Below are 15,921 nucleotides of genomic sequence, written 5' to 3' on the forward strand. Positions count from 1 at the left end.
TTGTACATTTTAGTATACTGTATTACAATTTATTTTTATAGTCTTTTTCTTGTATATAGTCCTATTACCTTTGCCAGCACTTACTGAAGAGGAATGTGGTTCCATTTTCTGTTGCTATATTCTGCACACAGCTTGAAAAATATCTGCTTATAATGTTTCCTGGTGCAAATGCAATTAAAAATTCCACCTTTGCTCGATTAATCTTAGTGACCATCGCAGTCATTTGTAAATTACCATCTGCTTTCCTTGTGTGTGTTCAGGATAATCAGATATGTGCTGTACACAATTAGCATGCCACAGGCCCTGTGTTCAATCTAAAACGTTATTTTATTATAAAAAGATTTCATCTGCACTCCTGCCCCTCAGCTGCCAACATGTCCACAAGACTTATTTGTGGAAGTGTAACGGCTAATTGAAATTGTATTACTCTAATGGATAGGATTCCCTTTAACATTAAATCACTGTAGCAGGAGGCTTCACAAATTAGCCCATGGACACAGCTTTTGCTGGAAACACATCCTGAGTAGAATAATGTAATTCTTCATGTTAACAACGGTCAGGAGTGTTACAGAAAATTTATCGCTAAAGGCGACACTGTGTTTCAAGTTACTTCACTTGCAAGCTATTTATGTGACAAAAGAAATATTCTTGGGGCGCTTTTATATTATTATTTGAATGTCCTAAATTTAAAAAGGAACACAGTGGAAAAGGATTATTTACTTTTAAAGTAATGTTGTACACACGCACCTTTCTGTCAAATAAGGGAGCAAATTGATTCAGTTGGTAACAGGTATTTCTGTGTGGGTTCTCTTAGTATCCATGCATATGTTTAACCCACAGAAATTAATTCTGTGCAAGCATGAATGAGCACCCCCTCCCAAAAATGATATCTACAATAAGTTTACATCAACTCTAGGCCTAGAATGACTATAACCAAGATGACCTTTGCTCCTGCTCTACTGTGACCACACAGTAGACTGTAAAATGTTGAGTTTTCACAAACATTCCATAGACAGCTGTAAAATCCTGACAGAATCACAAAATTGTAAACATTTTGTCCTAGCCCTATGGATACATTAAAAGATCAAACACAAATAGGAGTATGACTTCAGAAATGAACACTGTTGGCAAAGTTTCCCTCCCTAACAATCACCTTTGTGAAAAGAGTGTGAAGAAATAATCACGGGCCAGCTTTCCTCCTTCTCTTGCAAGACTTTGTGTATAAAGTTTGGGCAAAATGTATGGCCTTATCTTTTAGTTAAATTAACTAACTTTTTTGATTAACTCCCCATCGGTCTTTTTTTCTGACTGTTCATTTTGGGAGATTCAAAGAGAGAGTTGTTACAGGAACAAAAATTCTCACTTAAAGAGCTGTCACTGTAACAAGTATCCACATTAGATTACCTCTGTTCTTGATGAAGTGACAGTTCAAAAGTAGGTGGAGCTCCCACAACAGGTACACAGACTGCAATAAAAACCTGGTTGAGATCTACGATAAATGGCTATTGGAAAATTGTGTCAAAATCTTGAACTCCAATGACGATACCTTAACGTTTACTCTGGTTTTTGATCCAAATAATCCGACTTTCCTTGATATACTGTATGTCTAACTAAACAACCAAATGGATCAATTACAATATTTTTGTACCAAAAACCAAAAACAGGCAAAAGGCATTTATTTATCTGCCTAATATTAATAGAGGTACCAGATTTACTGAGATGTCTCTAGATATCATTTTTAAAGTGATTCTAAAGGCTTACTTTAAAAAAAAAAAAACATGTCTGTACTTACCTGCTGTGGGCATTGGTTTTTCACAGAGCAACCTGGATCCTCCTCTTCTTGGGTTCCCCGCTGGAGCTCCTTGCCCCTCCCTCCTGTCAGATGCCCCCACAGCAAGCAGCTTGCTATGGGGGCATCCCCTGCTCCGTGTGCTCCGCAGTTTGGCCCTGCCCCCTCTCTCTTCTCATTGGCTCACTGGCTGTCACTGGCTCCCTCCCCTACTGAAGACTGCAGGGATGTAAGACATCATTAGTCTAGGCATGGAAACCAGGAAGTAACCTAAAAAATGTATACAAAAATTGTTTAAAGCAAGTAAATATGACATTACTTTCCTTTCCTATCTATTTACTAATGCTAGCAAGTCCCATAGTACTTCCAGGGACCGCTCGACAACAGGCTTGAGCCGTATTTTCACCCCTCAGGCTCAGGACCTTCACGCCATGTGGAATCCAACATGGCGGGAGCCACACATCCAACGTACCCAGCTGCTCCTCTGAGGCAATGGGCTGTCTCCCCGATTGCTACACCCTCACGGCTCAGTACTTCACACTTCCCAGCATGGTTGAAAGACTCGGGCTCCATCCACTTGGAGTCAGGTCAGTTGGAACCCCTCAAGCACATTCAGCTTAGTCTGGCCTGGCCTCACTCCCTACCAAAACCAAGCTCGAACATTGGGCCCTGCATATTGAATCCATATTGAATCCTCCCTGAAAAGGGAGGTGGATGAGGTGAGAGCCCAGGTTACAGCCACAGAGACATGGGTATCGGGACTGGAAGCTACTCAAACCGCTCAAGAGGCCCGCATTGCGGCCTTGGAGACAGCCCTCTTACAGCAACATGCCCATGTCATACAGTTGCACCTGCGAGCAGATAACAGAGAACCACAGTCGGAGGATTAATATTAGCCTAAAGGTGATTCTGGAGGCTAAGGCGACCGCAGATCTGGCATCTACTATGATAGCGATCTGTAACAAATATTTGGATCGGGACCCTGCTTCAGTGATTGAACTGGACCGGGTAAAAAGGGTGCCAGTGCCTAGGGCAGCAACCCGTGACCAGCCCAGGGACATACTCTGAGGATCCATTTATTCTGGGCGAAGGACAAGATTTTACAACGGGCCTGGCACCAGGGCCCTATGGAGTTCGATGGTGCTACCGTCCAGCTTCTGCCAGACACGTCTAAGCCTACACTGGCGATGTGCCGGAAGGTGAAACCCTTACTAGAAGTCTTGCAAACTGCACAGGCCACATACAAGTGGGACTACCCCTTTCACATCATCATCATGAAGGACAATCGGCAGTTCACCGTGCACCACCTGCCAGGTTTGTTTCAGTTCCTGGGGATCGCTCCAATACCAGTTCCTGCCTGGCTTCATGTCTTTCCAGACTCCCCTCCAACGATCCCAACCTCTAACCCCTTACCCCAAAGAAGAAGAAGGCACCATTCCAGAAGTGCCAGCGTACAGAGGTCACGGGACTGCCCTTTGGACCCGGAACCCTAATGAACAACTCCAAGACCTGGGTCCGATCCTTCCATCTCCGATGATCTGATGCTCAGGTGACAGTCGATGTCTAGTGCCTATACAGGTGAAGGGATGAGCCCCTCTATTTCTCTGTTTACCCTTGTGTTCCTATGTCATGATCATATGCATTGGAGAGGGGGCTGCCCCTTGAGAGTAACCAGACGTTTCTCCCACACCCCCCAAAAAGCATGGGGGAAAGTCCCACAGACTTTCAACAAGTTCCACCGCGCCTTGCGGAAATATTGAGGGTTGATGAGAGATGTAGAGACCAGGGGCGGACTGACCATTTGGAAACTCGGGCATTGCCCGAGGGCCCGGGGTCAGTAAGGGGCCTCATGAGATGCCCCTGGTACCTTTTTCATATGCTTTTTTGAGTTTGGGCAAGGACACAGGGGCCCCATGATCCCCTATTGCCCGGGGGCCCCATGAGTTGTCAGTCCACCCCTGGTAGAGACTACACAGTATTTAAACCATTTATATGTTTAAGGGTAGTAGTTTGGAAATCGAAGTTGGAAGGTGGGCCTAATCTCCTACTTATACCATTGGGGGAGACGTATAATATTTACAAACATGCTGGCCGTCCATTTTCTGTATCTTTGTTATTTGGGTGGTGGGCTCCCCGTGGCGTCATCAGTGCTGGACCACAGGATGGGGTTTCTGCCTCCTCCTGGGGTTTGCTGGGAGTGCTGCAGAGACCCCACCCTGAGTATTGTTAAGCATTTTAAAATGTTCACTGTTTATTGTTATTTAGAGAACAAACCTTAACTTGGGGTTTGCTGGTGAGGTTGTGGACTCCTGGAGTGCAGAGGTATATCCTCTTCCTGTATAAAGTGCTTCTTTAGCCGAGGGACCCATGCTGAGTTTTTCATCTGGCCAAGCATTTGGATTCTAACATCTGCCTCGGGGGTTCTGTGATGTTGACGGTAAATCGATTGGGTACCCCTCGTAGGGCCCGAACTTCTCCGCACCTATTGGTGGGGGGGAGAGCATGTCCTGAGAGGGGGGTATTGTTCCTGTGAGTGGTGGGAAATGAGTAATGATTATGTGTTGTTGAGGAGGAGGGGGTGTTATGCGAGGTTGCAAAGGGTAGGATTGGAACATGTTTATTGGACCTTTTCAGAAGGTCTCAGTGTTAACCTGGGGTTGCCATGACCTCTACTGCATCTTTCCTGCACATAGGCCCTGCTCTCACTCGAGAAGTAGTCAGGTGAGCAAGTGTTGACTCATTGTATATTATAAGTGGGATGGTTTTATGACATGGGCCCTATCTCTCCACCACCCATTTGTGGGGAACTAGAGACTTGGCCTTTCAACCCATAAGCATGCCAGTCCATCAAAGCCAAAGGGCTGAATATCCCTGAGAAGAGATCTCAAATGCTGAGTGAGCTTTGGCGAGCTCGTGCCAATGTGGCCTTTTTTCAAGAGACCCATTTTAAGGAATCCAAGTTGCCCAAATTTGGGAACGCCCAGTAACCTTTTGCATACCACAGCTGCTCTCAAATCGAGGGGGGTCAGTATTTTGATTTCTAAGACGGTGCCCTGGAGTTGCACCGACACTCTGGGAGATTCCTCTTCATTAAGGGCACTATTTATGGTCCCCCGTTAACTCTGGCAAATTTCTACACACCAAAAGTTGATCAGGTGGGCTTCCTTTAATCTTGTTTTGAAAAATTGTTGGTCTTTGCTGAGGGAGTTTGGACAGTGGGGGGAGGCCTTGGACCCACTACTGCATGTGTCTAGAGAGTCCTCTTTAATGTCTTACGCGAGCCTCCATAGAATAAAAAAAAACCTTCTATGGGGAAACCTTGGTGGATGTATAAATAAATCATTAGGGACGTCCTGCGCTACTCACAATGGACTAATGGCAAGTCAGAGGTGGACTGCTATCACCCAACCATATACCAAAGGGATATTGTGCAAATTATAAAGTGAATTGGTGCAGCGCTACCCCAATCCTACGCTACTCCTACACTAGCTTATCTCAAAAAACCATCAGATATATATAAATATATATCTTACTCCCTCAGGGATAATATAGTAAGATTCAGCCAGCTCACATCAAAAGGCAGGATAGAAACAGAAAGAGATCTCCCATAGTGTAATACGGATAGAAGACAGGCGGCTGCAACAAGAAGGAAAGGGGGTTCATGTTTGTGTTAGATCAATTTGGTATGGTACTTGGTAGATGTATGGCGTCTTCAACATCCCGGTTCTAGGGATTATAGATTTTACTCTTCCTCACATGATTTGTATTTGCATCTAGATTACTTCTAGTCTGCCCTTCCCTTGCTGGTAGTGGGAGAGATCAGCCTCTGAACAATCTCCGACCACACACAATCTGACCCTGATGTTAGGGGAGAATGTGAGACGTCCTGGAACGTGGAGGTGGAACGAAAGCTTGCTTCAACAACCACAATATGTAGCAGGCCTTGAGAAGGACATTCAGGAATATTTTGCCACTAATGAGACCCATGAGCTTTCCCCATGGGTGGTGTGGGAGGCACATAAATGTGTCATGCAGGCTCCCATATCAAGCTGGGGACTAGAGTTAAGAGGGAATGTCAAAAGGACATTGACACCCTTCCGGAACATATCAGGGTCATTGAACAATCTCATAAACGTGCCCTAGCTTCAGATACGGCAGCTGACCTTAACCTCCTAAAAGACAACCTAAACTCTATCCTTCTCACAAAGGCAAAAACTAAATTGATGTATTCCTGGAGACATTACTATGAATTTGGAGGTAAACTTGGGAGGCTACTGGTCCAAGTTTTTCGTGATACCAAAAACAAATCTCATATACCGATGTTGAGGTCCCCTCAGGGCGGTAAATTGCATAAATCTCAAGATATCGCAAACTGCTTCCGGGATTATTATGGCAACCTTTACAATTCACCTATTTATGGTGCTCCAATCAATTCCCAGACTAAGTCGTCAACTACAGATGTCTATCTTCGACAATCAAGCATACCTTAACTGTTCACCGCAAAGAGAGAAGAAATGGAGAATCCCATTATGGAACAAGAGGTTCTAACAGCGATGCAGGGAATGGAGACGAACCAAACCCCCAGCCCAGATGGCTTCCCCTTGCTCTACTACCGGACCTATTCTGCCCATTTAGTACCTAGATTGGAGAAGTCATGTAACTCCCTGTTGGATGGGGAAGTCCTGCCCGCATCCACACTTGCCGCAAATATTGTCTTGATTCCTAAGGAGGGCAGGGATGGTTTCGGACTGCAAAAATTATCTTCCCATCTCCTTGCTAAATGTAGACCTCAAGGTAATTACGAAGATCCTAGCCAATAGGCTCCTATCGTACTTGTCCACTTTGATCCATAATGACCAAGTGGGCTTTGTTCCAAACAGGGAGGCGAGGGACAACACCACCAGAGCCCTTAACCTTATTTACTTGGCCTGATCAAGAGACATCTCTTTTGATGGCTTTTGATCGGATCAACTGGCTTTTTATTAGACGTAGCTTGAGACATATTGGTTTGGGAGGACATATGTGCAAAAGGGTGGATGCAATTTATTCACATCCAACAGCGACTGTAAGAGCTAACAAAGCCTTTTCTTCCACATTCTCACTGAGTAATATCACTAGACAGGGGTGCCCCCTGTCTCCTCAATCTTTGTTTTGATCTTGGAGCCTTTACTCTGTAGGATCAGGGCCCACCTGGACATCAGGGGCCTACAGCTACTACTGACAACTACGAGAGGCGATTTGAACCGTTGGCACCTGTGACGATCGCGGCGTCAGACCCCCAGCCCTTCTCACCAACTCGTGACCGAAGGACTAGCCAATCTAAAACCGTGCTGTCACGTGCGTAACAATGCCACGCTCAGCTGCACCCTGCACAAAGATTTTCCAGCTAATGGACCACAATCTATGTACCTGCAGCCTGAGAGAGATTGTTACTGGGTCAGGTTAATTACGCAATTAACCCTTCACACTGCCACCAGTGTAGAGAAAAGGAAGAAACTCACCAATATTAGCAATAATACTATAATGTTTGAATAATCGTCTGTATACCACTGTCACCGCAGTCAGAGATGTATAGAGGTTTAAAACACACAGTAGCGCTCTTCAGAGACAGGGATTCTTAGTTTGCATTAAAGAGCTTTAGAAACAGTTCAACACTTTTCAGATAATAGGATTTATCACTAAAAAGATCAAAAGGGTGCAATAACAATATTTACAGAAAAAGATGTAGCATATATATATATATATATATATATATATATATATATATATATATATATATATATAAATACAGAGAGCAATAACACAGCAAAGAGATAACGGAGAGAAGTTTTAGAGAGGTAGAGTACTTGCCAAAAGTCCTGGGTTAAGCAGATCAAGTTTCAGAGCAAGGGTACCGTCTCCCAAGTTGGTTCCAATGTTAAAAGGGGAGAATTCTTCAACTCAACTGCTCCAAGAATAACAGCCTTTTTCTAGGAACTCAGCAGGGTGTCTCCTTACAGCAGAGAACCAATAGCCTCATTTGGGGAGGGTGTTGTAGGCGGGGGACTCAGACTAGAACCAAAATCTCTCCCAAGTTATACCACGGGTAATAACCTTCCCTAGGTACATTTAACATTCTATCCATGGGTAGATTAATATGCAGAATCATCTGCTGAACATCTAGATATCAAATATGGCATAGTTCACTATTTCAGCTAGAACTATATGGCTTTCTGCTCTCCTGTAGACTTCAACTAGGGCGTGTAAGATATCAGATGACTCGCATTAAACTGAGCTATCTGAATATATGCTTGGTTTTTATGTAATTATTTCCCATCTCCAGATATAAAATTATATGGAAAAGTGGGTTTTAAATGTGTTGTCTGTTTTACGCCTAGCTGGAATGTCTTTGAAGCCCAGTGAAGGATTGGTTTATGGTTTTACGATTCTCTCAGATTGAGAAGCTAACAGACCCCAGGGCACCAGCTAATTTGGGATTTATACCCATGAAGCTGTCCCATTGGGCCTGATTGCCTGTGTACTTTTGAACCCATCTCACAGGAACCACATGTCACTCAACAGAGAGGGAAGGGGGATTGCAGGGGGAGAGATACAAGATGGATGATCCTTAGCAAGATGGATGACCGCGACCATCTCTGTGTGCACAATTGCTACAGCACCAACAAACGTTTCTGTGGTTTGGCCACAACAGTATTTTGAAAATTACATTCTTGCTCAGACTCTTATATGTGTTGCACACCCTCCCAGTTGCATCCCTAGATCCACAACAAAGCGTATCTCATACCGACTTCTGGCTTTACCCAAAGAGCAGGGGGCCTAGGATTTCCGGATCCATTCAAATACTTCTATGCAGTGCATATGTCCCTTACCTTAGACTGGATCAAACATAGCCCTGAAAAGGGATGGGTAGCCCTGAAACAATTCTTGTCACCACTCTCTTTACCCATGCTCCCATGGCAAACATCACCCCTAACCTTGGACAAAGCAGGCTGGCTAGGCTCCGCTCCAGTCTTTTTCCCTAATGTCTCCAATCATAGGGGCTCAGGAGTTCCCCCCAGGAGTGGAGGACGTGAGATTTTAGGTCTTTTTATCCACCAATCAATTCTGCGCCTGGGACTTTTTGACGGGCAACAGATGGTGCTCCATTTCTGAGATCTAAGGGATGTTTTCTCCCCCTCTAGATTCATGGAGGGCTATGCAAATAGGCCACTTTCTTTCTACCATTTAACTGAACAAGGTATATTAAGGTAAGATCTCGCAATTTAGACAATTCTGCTTGCAAACCTCCTCTTTACGTCATACATTTTCTGTGCCTATACTTTGATTTCCAAACCTCCGGAGGACTATGCACCCCCTTTTCTTCAGGAATGGGAAAGGGACATAAATAAAACTCTGACTTCGGCTCAGAAAGCCCAGGTTCTTTATTTTGCACATCGGTCTTACCTGTCCAGCTGATATCAAGAATTGAGCTACAAATTACTGACCAGATGGTATAGGATCCCAGTGATCTTCCACAAGATCTTCCCATCGGTCTCACTGTTGTGTTGGCATTGCCAGCAAGACACTATTACACTGCTGCACATCTTTTGGTCATGCCCAGCTTTACAGTCGTTTTGGAATGCTGTTAAACGGATGATCCACAAATTTACCGATTTCACTCTGGACATGTGCCTGGAAGTTTTCCTCCTAAATCTTACTCCCTTATCCAGACATAGGTACAAGAAGTCCCTCCTGATCCACTTACTCAATGCAGCCAGAGTGTGTATTGCACTGAAATGGAAACTAACTGCCCCTCCAATGACTGGCCAATGGATAACAGTAGTGAACGAGATCAATGAAATGGAGTGTTTAACGGCAGCCATTAAACATAAAGACTGTTTAATAAAACATGGTTTTATTGGCACAACTTCCAATGCACACAAAACTACGCTTTGCTACTTTCTTCACAGGTTACATAGGTCCAGGCCTAGTGAAACTGACTAAGTTGCCCCAGGAATGCTCTAAACAGGACTCCAGTCCCCTTCCCCCCCCTACAATATTCTTTCCCCCTTTCACCCCCTTCCCCCCCTCCTTACTCCTCCCATCTCTCTTTTCCTGTGTTTCTTTCTCTGTCTCTGTCTTTTCTGCTGTTGCTACCTTTTGCCTATCTATCGCTTTTGAAAAAAAATAGTTCTAGAGGCCCAAACCTGCACCAAGTATACATTCTGAAGGGTTGGCGAGGAGGTTGAACAATGTCTCTTGCCTGGTATCTGACCTTTGGTTGTACTGACATTTCATGTGTCTACCCGCTGCTTCATGTGAGCTGCAGTGAGGCACTGTTTTTGTACGATATGGATGTAACTGATGTTCATATTTTGTGCTTATAACGTCTGTTGCTGTCCCACCAAGCTGGGTGGATTTTTCTGCCTTGATGTAACATGTACTGCGTTGAAATAAAAAAATTAAATAAAAAAAAAAACAGGCTATGCTGATTGAGAGAGGCGAAGTTCCTCTTTAAAGCACACCACGGAAAGGGGTCACATCAGTATAGCATTTAAAATAGAATAATTATGCAACCTTTATAGCATAATATGTGTCTCTTTGGTTTATAGAATCTAACAAATGAGACTTTAGATATACAGTTGAATGTTATTTCCAGCAATTCCATCCATTCAGTTTTGACATGGTTATTAGCTTGGTTTGCATGTTGCATGCTGTGTTAACTCTGGCTTATGCAAATGAATGAATGAAAAATGCAAGTTGCAAAATTTGTTGAATGAGAATGGATACTCTACAGAAGCCATAGGCACTCCCCCACCTTTTGAAACTTTTTTTAGCAATAAAAACAGAGGTTCTAACCGTTCCCTACTTTATCCAAAATTAATTTTTTTTTGTCTTGAGTACGCATGAGCTGGGTTTGGTCCAAACTGGTCCAAACCAGTTCAGCAGAAACCATGGGAAGCTATCACATGATTGCATCCCCACCAGCCCAATCAGCTACAACCGATGCATTCCTCATCCGCAGGCACACATACAGAAAGGGGTACAGATGCTTGTGACAATATTAACCTAATATAGCCAAATAGATGATTGGGCCAGTGGGGATACAATCATGTGGCAGCACCCCACAGGTTTTAATTAACTAGATTTGAAACACATTTGGAGTGAATCCAGGACACATGTTGTTTTTAGATGCACTTTAGCATGTCACACATGTGGGTCATGTCAGCAATACCAAATAATATTATAATTTAGATTTTTAAAAAAGGCATCTGTTCTCAACATAAATAAACAACTGTTGGTCCGAAGCTTTGTTTTGTAAGCATAAACAAAAATCAAGGCATATGGTCTCTTCATACTGAGGGCATTGAAGGATTTCACATGATCATGCAAAATAAACCTATATTTTATTTTATAATCATAATAATGATTAAAAAGATAATAGGATGTACATCTGTTACAAATTACACCTAAGAACAGGGTTTATACTGTAAACATGGATACGATTATTCAGATTAAGCTGATCTCTTTCACATTAAAATATATTTCATGTTATGGAATGGAAAAGTCTTTACCTGCAGCAGCAAGTCCTTTGCCAATGTCTTGCAAAATGCCATTATCCGAAGAGCTTGAGCAATTAAAGCAGAAAAGAGGCTTTCCAAGTGCCAGAGATAATTCTCGGATGGTAGATTTTTTCCCAGTCGCCTAACAAAATTTAAAATATATTAAAAGAAAACATGCTGGTTTTCTTATATCATTCTCACAAGCCGATTTCAAAAACATCTAGAATAAATGGTTATAAAAAAAAGTAAGGTTCCAGTTTCGTGGCCCATTACCATTCTAACTCATAAAGATCATATTTAATAATGCTGGAAGACATTAAGCAGGCAGATTTTAGATACCACAGGAAGAACTCTATTAATCTTCAACTGTAAACCATTACATCATTCTTTTGCCAAGCCTAACTACTGATTTAACTCCTTGTTATTCTTTTGTCTACAATACATATTGTGGAATAAAATAAAGCGTAATAAAAAACCCTGTTGGTGCGCGACAGCTTTCTAAATTGAATCTAATATACTTTATGGATTAAATGAAGAAAGGGATAGGCAGCTCAGTAAGAACCAACAAGATTTTAACCTATGCAGTAGGAGAATGTGGCTGGTTTAGCACACTGGTAATGCTTATATAGTTCTATACCCTAAGTACTTTCACCTTCAATAAATTCCCTTATGCTTTAAAAACAATAAAAGGACCAGTCCACCTAAACGTGATAATGCACCTATAGGTGGGACCTCCTGGGAGTCATTCACTGGCTTCTTTAAATTTTGGGTATTCCAATAGTTAGAACAGTGCATCCAAACATGTTTTCTTATATCTTTTGAAGTCTGTATTGGTGAGATCTTTGTGACTGAGCTCCTGGTACTGCACACTTACCTTCAGGATTGCTTCTGTTATTTTCTAGAGCAACTAAAACCTTAGATACTCTGTTATAAGAATATGAATTTTAGTTAGTAAGTCCAGTGGTATACCTAAGGTGAGGAACAGTGTCTGGTCCAAGCTAGGTTGGTACAATCAGCTGCAGAATGCTGTAGGAGTGTAGGCACTGCTGGGTAGATTGATGTCCTGCCCCACAGTAACTGTATGAGTCTTTTTGGCTGGGTGACCGTGGATAGCCGAGGGTGCCATACAGGGTAGTGGCGAACTAAAGGAACATCATGGATACACTGGAGCAGAAGGTGGCCATTTTGAGAGTCAGCTGCAGGTAGGAGACATAGAGAGATACAGCGAGGAAGGAGAGGCATATGGGCTTGTGTTTGTGTGTCACTACTCATTGTGTCTCTACCTGCTTGCTGCCCATTTATTGTCATTCTGTTCTCTGTCACATTAAGTGTAGTGGTAAAGTTTTTAGTTTGTTGTGTGCTACTTGATCATAATCCGTAAACTCCAGAGATCCTAAATCTGTAGTGAATGCTACTAACAGAACTACCGAGAGCTGTAAGCAACCTAAAGCGATATTAAACTCACATTTTTTTAGATATAAATCATTTGCTCATGGCAGATTGTTCTACCATTTTCTTCTGTCCGTCCTTTTCACTCTCTCCCCTGACCCCCAGCATTGACTTTAATTGTAAGGGTGGCTCCTTGCCTTCCAGGGTCCTATGGAGCTGCCCCTACATGTTTGCTTTGGGCAGAGAGAGACTACAAGCTTCCACTATCATGCTGCTTGCACTGACATACACAGTCATTAAGGGAGGACTGAAGGAGAATGTGTGTGTTGTGGCACAGATGGCAGTGGAATTGTGGGACATGTAGTCTTGAAGAGAGCAAAAAGGGAGACTTCCTCCGGCATAATCAGTGCTTGCTGCCCAAATAGAAGTTCGGGGGAAGTGGCACAAAGGAACCCAAAGCAGCAGAGGTGAACAAACAAAATGCAAGCATTTATGAACATCTGTTTACAAATGTTTCTATGCTCTTATGCTTTACAGCCATATAAAAGTTGTAGCAACATATGGTGCAAAGTGGGAGAATGTTAATAGTCCCTGACATACACTGGTATGAGAATCTTCTTTTCTCTAGCTACACGTGTACTGCATTGAATAAAACATACAAATGTTTAATGTTCATGTTAATTTATGAGTAGGTCATATAGTTAAAAGTAGCCAATGGGTGGTCATGGAATGTTTGAATTTGTATTGTTGCAACTGGTGCTTTATAAATAGCTGCTCTTGCATTTTTTAATGAACACTAATAATCATGTCCTGCATCTACATAAGATATAAGCCTTGATATACTGTAATAGCTTTTTCATCTTGTTTCTTTGATAAAATTACTAATTCACAACACCGCCCCAAAGAAAAGTAGGCCAGCTTGAAAATGTAATTGATCTGATCCTCCCCTGTTCTCCTCTGAACACAGTGAACCTGCTTAAGGTCAGTCCAATAATTTGTTTCTAATGGGTTAAAATGCTATTTTGACTAATATATTATGGTTTTATTCCAATGGGGATGGGAAATCTCAATGAACTTAGAATTTGAAGTTTGAAAATCACCATTCCACTATGTTACATAAACATCACACTGATAACACATTATTATATATTATGTTATGGAAAGGGGGTCCTTGAAACCATGGACTTGAATGATGGTCTGTCTGACCCTCCTAGAAATAGTGGAATGAGAAGACAGTGCGCCCTTACAGGAGTCAACACGAATGGCAAAAAGAGAATCAGTCTTTTTGTAAGAAGCAGTGTCATAAAGACAGACTGACACAGGTCAAAAAACCTTCAGGAAATGGAAGGAAATGTTCTTTTGAAGAATTGGTGCCAGACAATAGAACAGGAAAACTATACCCTCAATAAGATGAAAACTACTTTAGGCAACAAGGAAGTTTTTTGCCTCAAATTCACCTTGTTCCTATGCAAGATGAAAAAGGGTTCTTTCCAAGATAAAAGTACCAGTTTAGACATTTGCGTTACAGAGGTGAAACCAATAAGGAAGACAACTTGTGAGTAATAGTAGAAAGTCTAAATTCTCTAAAAGATTCAAAGAGTGGCTTTAGGAGCATTGAAGAAGAACTGATTCAGATTCTCACAGCGTAACAGAGGAAACCACATGGAGGACCCCTGCACAAAGGTCTAAATCAAAGAATGGAAAGTGCAGATAATTGACCTTTAATGGTGCTTGAAGGCAATTGTTAGTCAAGACCAAAGTGCAGGAAGGAGAAGATCTGTCCTACAGAGAAACTCCTTGGGTGGAAGCCCCTGAATTCACACTAAATGAAGTATACCTCCCATGTTCAGTGATAGACTTTGTGGGAAGTAGATTTCCAAACCTTAAACATTATAGGAATCACTGGGGTTGACTCTTCACTTTGCACGGAAAGTTGCCACAGAGCTTAGTGAATGTGGCGAAGTTTTACTTTGCAAGGAATACTCAATCACTTGCAAAAAAAATAAAAAAACACTTTTGCTTGCTTATGACTAGATGATGGAAGTCATGAGAGCTTCACCTCACTCACTAAGTTCTGGAGCAATTTCCCTTGCAACTTCCTTTGCAAAGTGAACAGTCTTTTTTAATTTAGTAAATCAATCTTACTGAGTCAAAGATGCGCTGTCAGTCACAACCTAGGCTACAGCCATGACTATAAAGTCAGCGACCGATAAGCAGAATAGTAAATTGGCCCTTTGGACAGGACATTCGGTCATTCTGGCAAGGCCCACAGTGCATCTGTTATGAGTCTTAACAGAACAATGTACCAAATCCACCTGGCCAATCAGGAGCAATGAGAACTGCATGTCTCTCAACTAAAGATATATATTAATATTTCTCAGCAGGGGTGTATCTGGGAGCAGCACAGAGCCTGGGAGCATTCAGTTATATACAAAGCACACAAATCAGAAGCCGCCAAACCTAAAATTATCAATCTGTAACAAACAAAAAACTGTTAATTAACAATAGCTTTAGAATTGTGTTTATAGATGGATATCCATCCACAATAAATTACCCAAAAACTGAACCACACAGAGTTCTGTCTTCTAGGTTGTATCCAGACCTGCTACTGGGGGGCATAAAATTCACTAAGAGGAACCCCATTTCTAATTGAGTTAATCCCACACTGGAGTCTAGATACCAATAAAAAACAAAAGAATATATTGTATGTCCATGATGGTCCATATGTCCATATAAGCTTTCATATTATGCAATAATGTGGAACACCTAAGTTAACCCATTTGTTATATGGCATGCCATTTATATGTGTTTTTAACTTTTGTATAATAAACTTTATGAATTTTATATGATTCTGTTGAGTTGATGGTGCCACTAAGTTCAGTATATGCCCTTGAAAGTCCCTTGCTACAACAAATTGATGATTTTGGATTTGATATATGGGACATAGGCATATTTGGCACAGAACCATGGTCTTAACATTTTTTAGCCGCAAACAGCTAATCAGGGCTCTTCTGATCTTTGTTAAGAAATAACTGTAAAAGCAAATGCAAAAGGAAAGTTTCTGGTAGAAGTTAAAGGTTGATCCTCTAGCTTTAGAGTGGTGTGCACCACATGAATAAGAGCTAAAGCAGTTTCCATCAGTTTGGGGGTACTAGCAGTAGACTGCAACTCCTCAGAGGGAGAGCTTATTTGCCAAGGATT

The 15,921-nt window shown here is 42.1% G+C and overlaps 1 protein-coding gene across 1 annotated transcript in view; it reads right to left on the reverse strand.

Annotated features, from left to right (window-relative positions):
* The window catches only part of LOC149443674 (uncharacterized), a 627,829-nt gene that overhangs the window by 459,121 nt on the left and 152,787 nt on the right, over positions 1 to 15,921 (reverse strand). The window contains 1 exon segment of the mRNA XM_089655378.1: positions 11,344 to 11,473. Coding sequence (XP_089511504.1) covers positions 11,344 to 11,473 — 130 coding nt within the window.

The sequence above is a fragment of the Staurois parvus genome, unplaced genomic scaffold, assembly GCF_062004578.1.
Source record: "Staurois parvus isolate SC_StPar_1 unplaced genomic scaffold, SC_StPar_1.0 ptg000839l, whole genome shotgun sequence".
NCBI classification, from domain to species: Eukaryota; Metazoa; Chordata; class Amphibia; order Anura; family Ranidae; genus Staurois; species Staurois parvus.